Raw genomic sequence first — 9,093 nt, 5'->3', positions numbered from 1 at the left:
GGGACAAGTTTCCTCCTCTGGAACGTCTCTCGTTACCAGACAGATCGACACCCAATATTAGAGTTACTGTCATAAGAGCAAGATTAAACTCAAGTGTTTTAAGCAACATCGCCAGATCATCGCCTGAAGCACTTGGTAGTTCAGAGGGTAGACGCTTCTTATGTGATGAAGTTCAACCGTTCTAGGATGCATAATAGAATGCTGACGAGTTTCGATCAAACGAACAAACACTCGTGCAACCTGTACACCTAAAAGAAAGTTAATTCAACAGCTGACATATTGACCACTTTAGTGAGTGGGATCCAATTTCGATTATTTGGCAGCTGTTTGAGAACTACCCTAACTGATAGTGAGGTGTGCCTGATGATGTGCTTGTTTGCCTACAACATTATTCTGTTGTTACGGCCATTCGGACTCCGGCCATACGGACATCCCATGGATTCATCTCCTGAGTAATTTTAGTTGTAGATCGCCCGCGTAACCATTATCATCATCATCATCATCCATTTTTGGTGCTGACGCTTGACTGCCGTACAACCACAGGTTTCATTCAATTGTGTTTGAAGCCGTAGAATGCAAAAAAGAAAGAAGGATAAGGGACCTGGTATCAGCCTTCCACAAGCATTCAAAAGCTCCGTCAGTTTGTAGGGGAACTGATGCGAGGAACGCAAGTGAACTCAGTTTGCAGACATTTCTTGCAAAGTTTCCCGACAAGCTCGGCGGGCCGCGAAGACCCCATCCTAGCCGGTTAGTTATGCAGAAAGAATCTATTTTACACCAGCCACTCGTAGCCTGGCTCGTAGTGTGCCTTATTTTGAAGGAGGCAGACTACAGTTTACCATGCGTAGCATGTGGCCGAGCCATTGCAATCTTTGCTTTCAGCGACCAATGTAAATTCTGCAAAATCAAATGCTCTATCGCGGACTACATGGTTATGAATTCGCTGCCGTGTGACACCGGCAACCCGCAGCACGGGCCTCGTCTTAGGAACATAGACCAACGCAGACTTCTTGCTATGGCCTGATAGGTTCAAAATCTTGATAATCGATGGTATCAACTTGATAGGCGTTTGTTGGGCATGCAACGTTTGTGCACCAATTTCACCAGACGCATTCCTGTCAGAGCTGATATGACTGCCGAGAAATGTTCTCCTCCCCACAGCCTGTAGTATTTCTCGAACTTTAAGAGGAATGTGCGGAGTGTGCACAGTCTGAAACATGATTTTGCAGGTTGCAAGTGCAAGACTCGTGCTGGGAGATGATATGACAACGTTCATTTGTATTAGCATCGCTGGCGCCTAGTGATTAACACGATGTTGTTTGCATATTACACATCAACATGTTGCAACCAGCAGTGACTGGAAGTAGAAGTTTTAAAACCTCTTCAACATTCGTCTTATTCTTTCACTAGTGATAAGTTGAATGTAAAAGACAGTCGGTGTATTTTCTAAGACAACATGTCTTATGTGGAAGTCTTTAGTGAGCGTCTTGTGTGTACTTACATGCCCACAATAACAAGACAAAAGGACTGTATAATGAGGCGTCAAAACAAATGTGCTTTCGTGACTTTCTTGACAGCCATTAGTGAGCGTTTCAAGGAGTTTCGGATCAATCCCAAACGACGATTTGACGGAGTGATTGTCAACATTTTGCTCAACTTGAAATTAGACATGATGTGGTGCCATGCAGGGTTCAACTATGCAGTCGAATTTGTGACACTCTCGGTCGGCGCCCTGACAGTTGTTACCCCCATGTAACTTACCGCGGATGCTTTTCACTGAGCAGTTTACTTTTAATCCGTGAGTAGTGAAAAAGGGGTGGAGTTTCCGCCCTTGAATCAAAAGTCGATCGGCTGATTCGACAATGCAGCTCGACAAATCACCAACTGATTCCCCAGCAATAGTACTTGAATCAACATGGATTTCTGATAGATACAGTCTAGCGTGCTCATCAGATTAGATTATCTTAGTTACTTGTTTGGCTATTTGAGCCAACCCCCACATTAAGTTTTGCCTATTTAACATCTCGTACTTGTTAACTGATGGTATTGGGGTGGCTTGTGACAGACTGACTGATTTTTCCGCTCACTTGCAATAAACATATTCTTATACTCTGACCATACATAAGCGTAGTTTGAATAGATATAAGCTGTCAAATTGAGGAGCCTCTGCTCTGCTGCGTACTTCGTTACTTTTCCATACCACAGTGAACTTCGGTTAGTGAACAAGGTGACAGGTGAACAAGGTGCCTGAGAACATCACAAACGAGAGATTCAGCTGGGTTCCAGTTGAGTCTCTCGAAAGAACCAAACTAGTCTGCAAATGAGTGTATATCCGCTGATTCCGTGCAATTTGGTTTCAAGTAGAACATAAGGTTGACGGAAACTGCGCCTACCTGATGAGCCCCAAAAAGGGCGAAACCGGTCGTGGGCTGTCGACGGATTTTCAGCAACCTTATGAGTAGTACATTACAGAGGTGACAAAATTGTTGTGGTGGCTTGTCACATTATGCTGTGGGTCTAGTGGGGTGAGATTATAATGGTTAGCTTTTTGTGTCCATGCTAACCTCGAAACCCGTGTAGCGTCTGGTCTTGCTGATGGAAAATGGGAAAAGGAGGGTATAAACGTTAATCACTACAAAGCCTCACGAATTACTAAAATGGTTTATTAGTCATAGGCTCTAGAAATTTCTATCGGCTTTCTTCACCCGAACTGACAAGCGGTTTTAACCAGATAAAAAGACAATAACGGAATTAGTCGTAAATTATAAACTATTGCTTTTTTACCCGTGTGTTGGCAGAATGATTACAGAGAGTCCCAAATTTGCTTGCAAGATGTGCTCAGTTCCACAGAACCGATCCACATAGGGTTTTCCGTCAAGCTAGGGCCTGTCGATTGCATATGTGAGATCAATCAGGCGTCATGGGTTCAAATTCTCAGCTCAGTGGCTTGTGACTGTTAGGTTATCCGTCAGGATCGTTGACGAATTAAGACGGAGGGTCTTTCAAAATTCGCCGCTCTGAGAAATCAGTCGGTTTTGGACGAATCAACTAATCATACTATCAACATTATTGTGAATGATAACAGTAATAATTCTGTAGTTTTCTACACTGAAACCGGTGGAGTCGCGTGCCTGCTAAGATTGCAATTGGCCTGACTGCTAACTATGTATTGAAGCAATACTGTATTACGAGTGATTAATTTTAAGCTTCTGCATGGTTTACTAATTGCTTTATTCCAAAGCTTATACCATGGTTTTTAAAATTCTACACATCCCCTATAAACCGAGGCTTCCAACCATCCTAGGTGTGCCTAGTGCCTCCCATGGCAGGTTAAGCGCAAACGAATTCATATAGAAGAGTGTACTGCGTGTAAATCCTCCAAGAAAGGATAGGTTAGAAGAGGCCAACTTCAAAGAGTACGAAGTTCAGTCGTTCGAAATATTGCCGTGATCGCCAGTGCCTATCGTAGGACGGCAGAAATGTAGTTCAAAGGATAAAGTATTATTAATTGTCAGACAACAGTGCCTTCCTCACTGAACCTTCGCCTAAAGTCAGTCCCCAGTGTTTTGTTTGTTAGATCATGAAGTCAATTGCCGGGAAATTAGTACCCGAAGCATTCCGCGTTTCCGATCTCAGCATCAGACAACCTTTCCACCAGATGGTGCAGATCGTGAGAGAGAAGACAGAAACACCTAAGATTCTGCGTCGGGAACGCGAGGACCGTGCCAGCTAATGCGAGAGGTCCGAAAGGCGAATTTTCCCTTTTTCACCCAGAACTCAAGATTGGTCCGCGGTTAATCAGAAGACCTGCCGAACAGGTCTGTGGCTTGAAATTAACTTAGGCAACATAATTCCTCCTGTCTAGGCTTCGGTAACATAGGGGTACATAAGCCCACGTATTTTCATCGACCGGCATTGAAGCTAGGAACCGAATGTGTGTTAGAGCTGAAAGGACTTTTGGTTAGCTGCACTCAGCGCAACTCAGCAGGCTGACCGACGACGAACCAGGAGAGACTAGTTCTTGTTATTCTGTGCGCTGAGTTGGAACAAAATGAGAAAGCTGATGTAAAAACGGTTGGAGTCGCGGTTGCAGATCACAAAAATCACGGAATAACAGATGAACACTAGGTTGACGGATAATTGGGGAGTGCGCCTACAAAGCGCTTCAACAGATGTAAAACGGATCGTTGGCTGTCGAAGGACTTCCTACAAACTTTGGAACATTGTGTAAGAATCTGACTTGGTTACATACCCAGATAGGTTGACTCAGTTTAGTTTAAACGATTTTGAAGACAAAAGAACATGTTGTATGTTGGTTCGTCGAGCTTGGCAGTTAGATTGCAAACATCATCAACAGAAGGAACATGCTTAGAATTACAAGTCCTCTGGTTTACCTTGATTCATCAAATGGTGTGTGGTGATATCTTCGATAGAAATTCTGACGTAACCAGTGGCTGGATAGGTTTGAACATACCAAATATGGAGTTTATACTTTCCCACGAACCTCACCAACCTCAGTCCCATTATGAAAGAGAGCACCTCCTAGCTGTCTCGGGACTGCTTGATTTGTTTTTCATGTCTTATCGGCAGATATTTGCTGCGGATTATGAGGGCATATCCCTCCATCTACTTAAATGTTTGGTGGACTAGTTAGTGAGGCTGTACTAGATACAATTGATCTGTATTTTTAACGGTTTTCCCCATACCAAAAGATTTATAGAACGGCTTGCACTATACCCATTAATAAATCAGATAGAATGTACCATCCTGTTGTTTTCTATCTAACCCTATTGTGATATCATTTGTGCCAGCCCCCTCTCCAATTCGCTTGTAAAATTTTTTGGCACAATCAAGTCTGCTATTCTTTGGTTTATTTTGTGTCCGGGTGGAAGTAGTCCCGTGGCAAAATGTCATTTAAATGGCCTATATTCTGTGTTATTTCCTCTACATAAGTTTCAGTCTGTGAATTTCAGTGCTTCTCTGCTTGATTCGCTTGTGTCAAACAAAGGTTTGACAGCTCTGTTGCATTACCATTCCCAGTAATACCGTACTCTCCAAGGTAAGGTTTTTTCCACCGATGATTTTCTTGTTTCTTCCACATGGTGACCTTTTAAGGTGTGCTGACATGCTTGGTTTTTGCACCACCGCACTTCTCGATCTGACAGCGTTTACTTGGGGGATCTTTTATCTGGCCAACTTCCTCTTCCTCTGAGATGAACGTAAAACCTAACCCGCATAAATTCTTCAAAGTGGCGCTTTTATATCACCCTGCTGTTTTTCTATCTGAGAGAACTTCTGTAGTGTCTACTCAACAATGGTGGTTCCAGAAATCAAGAAGAAGCCTATCTACGGACGTATTTGGACTCTACGCGTTGAAACGGTCTTTTCAAATCCAGAGACATTTCTTTTAGAAGGCTATGCGAAGCACATCAACCCCTTTATCGCATATACAAGTCTGTGTGCTCTTGTATGAATATTGTCATCTTGGGCTTCTTATTGTCACATGCCATTGTCTTCATTAGAACAATTTATGTCTTTTTAAACGAAGTTTTAGACTCACTAAATGGGCGAGTTATTACCTTCTTCGCTGCCTGGTCAGCATTTTGTTCACAAACCTAATAACTGGTCTTACCATTTCTGCGTAAACATTTCATCAGCAAAGCTGTCCGCTCGAACCTTGAAATTGTTTAATTGTAAATTTATCGACACGTTCTCTCATAACATTCTGTTGCTCGTTGTCTCACTATCCCTGAAACTGTCAGCTCGTATGCCTAGTTGTTTATCATTCCACATCACTTGCTATCTATCTATCTATCTATCTATCTAACTACCTATCTATCTATCTATCTATCTATCTATCTATCTGTTTATCTATCTATCTATCTATCTATCTATCCATCTCTGTGTTTACATCCATGTATTTTTTATGGAAATAAAGCCAAGGACCACTAGACACTTTGTAACCTCTAATCAATTCATGCTGAATTGGTGCACCCAAAAATTTCCACCGAATTTTCATATTTTTATGCGCAGACACTTTGACCTGCTGTTCTCCGACAGCGATAAGTATCACACAATGGATAAATATTCCACATGATACATGGACTTTGGAAACAAGCACTCAAACTGTCACAGATAGAGAGAACGTGATTTTTCGACAAGATATATGTGGTATCAAAGCTCACAAATATTTTTTCGTACGATAGCGCTCTCACAAGAGAAGTTTTGAAGGTGAAATCACTTAAAAAGCCTGACGTGAGCTGACACCTTTTCAGTGCCAACCTGTAAACCCTATGTTTGGAGTTTCTTTGTGTGCAGTGTTATGTTGGCTCGTACTCGCTGAGTCGTCTGACACCGAGGTAAGTCAGTTTCTATCTAATATTCATCATCGCTGATTGCTCGGGCAATAATATACGTTTAATCAGAGTCGATGTGACCTTGATGGGTGAGCTATTTTTTACGGGCTCCCACGTTGAGGTTATTGGGTATATGCAACGTTGTAGGTGGAGCTTGTATTTTCAGTTACTTCAAATCCATAAAGCTTTGTTCTACTGGGAAATAGTTTAGTAATCCAAGGGGTTTTCGAGTGGACTAATACTTGTTTGTTCACACTGACCTGTAAATCTCCTATGATAGATTGTTAGGTGTGTTGTGTCAATAACACTTACGTCTGCCTAATAACTTTGGTTCGGTTAAGCTGTCATTGACTCTACATACAAAGATCAGAGCACACTACTCCATTCGGGATAGCTGCAAAATTCTTCCAAATTTACACAGACCTGACCATCTTATCACACAGAGAATTACAGTATAGTGTACTTCCCCGAACCTTGATCGAGCCTTTCATCAGCCCTGGAGCTTTTGGGTCGCGCACTTCTCAAAAGTCCCATAGCATTCTGAAGGTTGGCTGTTAGTTCGTTCACTGACCTGGGCAATTTTGTTGAAACCGTTCCATCGTCGGTCTAGGAGACATTATCAGTGCTTTGTGCGTGGAAGTGCGTGGTTGCTGCGCTTGCGTGCCCGACCTTGACCAGTCGCAGATCATTTGGATGAGTATTCCTATTAGATCGTTAGTTGGCCTATCTTCCTATTGGTGGATGGCCAGGCAGCCTTGAGACTAGACATTTAGAAAACCAAATCTCATGCAAAACCAACTTACTTCGTTGTTGAGAGATGAAATTGATGAGATTTGTAAGAAAATGAACGCTCTTAAACAAAGAAATACTGAGTTATCAATGTCGAAAGGAAAGAGTTTAAAGCTGCAGCCGTCCATTTGGTATTTATATCCAGATAATCTTAAATACTAATTTATCATGACTGTGCCGGGTTTCTATAAGAGCAGGGGATCTTTTTAATGCGAATTCGTATTTCGAAACAAACTTATTGATGGTGGGCTTTAAATTGGTGAAACCTGTTGAGATTAGGTCATAAATATCTTTGCAAACGGGAAGTGGTCGTGCCCAAGAAGGTAACCATGGTCTACTCAGAGGCTGATCAAAACAATACACAGTGGGTATTTACATTTGGCGGATCCTTGGGCGGTTGTTTAGTAGGTTGTCTCTAGCGTGAATTTAGGTGTAATAAAAGCTCATAATTAATGGGTTTGGTCTCTCTCACGCTGCTGGCCCGCCTGTGAAGTTCTCATTATTAGAATGTGTCATCGGTCGTACAACTTTCTAAAGCTAAGCTCAATTAATCGTTGTCTAACCAGCATGAGAGCCGTTGTTAGGTACTAGGACTGAATTTGACTATTTATGCTAATGCAGACTCTTAGAAATCAGGGCTGGACGTTCATATTTTGACTGAATACGCTTTCTAATGAGACAGTCGAGGTTATCAAATTTTGTTTTGTTTTTCACTCTGATGTGAATAAATCAGTCCAACCGAGTTTTTTTATAACAAGTTATGAGAGACTTGTGCGGTTGATTACAGTTTCGTAGGCACATTAGTTTCATCATTATACATAGAGCTGGGGAATCTACTGTGCTGATATTTAAGTCCCATTATACGACTGGTTTTTCTGTCTTTGTATCCAATAATGTAGTAACTCTTACGTCATTTGCCCTTGCTATCGGTTGGAATAACCCATTGCGTCGTTGGTAGCATGATCCATGCCCATTTGACAGTTCCTCCCTTGGTTAGTATTACTCCTGTCTATAAGTGAACAGCTTATCAGCTTTTCCACTATTTATGGTCATGAGGTATTTTCATTCATCCATATAACGCCACAATAATAAGAGTGCAGTTTGTTGTACGGCCCTGACCTTTTACCCGTGCAGCAAAGAATTAGCTCATTCATACCTAGTGTCCTTACAAACGACTACGTGATATTTGCAATCTGAACCTTCCAGAGCACTATCGTCAATCGCAAAGTAATTTTATGCATGAACCTGTTCCTAAGATCAGTGAAATAAAGCTGCATTTTAGCATGCCCAAAGAGCTAAAAAATGGGCATTGCTTGCTTGTGGTTGCCAAGATTTGCTGCTGTGTTCTGATCAGAGAGGTATCAACTAAGAAGTACATTATTCAACTTGATCCATAATAAGAAGAACAGGAAAAACAGTTGTGCTGTTGTTATGGATTTTCAGCTGGTAGATGTTTGTGAGGAGAAACAAGCAACAAGAATGAAGTTCCTTGTTGCCTCTCCAATTGTGGGTCGGATGGGACAATCGAATGAGCTTATGGAAGCCAGCAGGGCACAAACCGAAAAGATACGACCGTAGTAAGATTAGTCTAACTGAATCATATTACTTCAGTGTAGCCAAATAGTACTCAGTAGTAGCACGCAATAGCGCTCAATAGTACTCAATAGTACTTAGTCAGTGGTTGTTATCGTGAATCGGGAGAATTGCCAGGCGACTAGGCTAGACAGAGTAGGGCAAGCAATTATGTTCTCATTTGATCATTGGTTGACGTGTTTTATAAAGCCGAAAGATAAATTAGTTGACTATTGGACGGTTATTTTGTCGACCTTCATTCACATGAACAATTAACGCACGTCCATGTCAGTGGGCAGCATTTGTGTTTGACAAGGCATCGACAGATTGTTTGAGAAACCTAAATGCCACTAGGTATGATATAATGTCAAGTATT

At 41.8% G+C, this 9,093-nt stretch overlaps 1 protein-coding gene across 1 annotated transcript in view; it reads left to right on the top strand.

Annotated features, from left to right (window-relative positions):
- Positions 1–6,293: 6,293 nt before the first annotated feature.
- Positions 6,294–9,093, top strand: part of T265_00288 (hypothetical protein) — a gene marked incomplete at both ends in the record, with an annotated part of 14,252 nt that continues 11,452 nt past the window's right edge. The window contains one exon of the mRNA XM_009164033.1: positions 6,294–6,359. Within this exon, the coding sequence (XP_009162297.1) occupies positions 6,294–6,359 (66 nt within the window). The remainder of the gene's footprint in view (positions 6,360–9,093) is intronic.

The sequence above is a fragment of the Opisthorchis viverrini genome, assembly GCF_000715545.1.
Source record: "Opisthorchis viverrini unplaced genomic scaffold opera_v5_3, whole genome shotgun sequence".
Lineage (NCBI taxonomy): Eukaryota > Metazoa > Platyhelminthes > Trematoda > Opisthorchiida > Opisthorchiidae > Opisthorchis > Opisthorchis viverrini.
The sequence above is the reverse complement of the archived record's forward strand: the minus strand, read 5'-3'. Positions and strand labels throughout refer to the sequence as shown.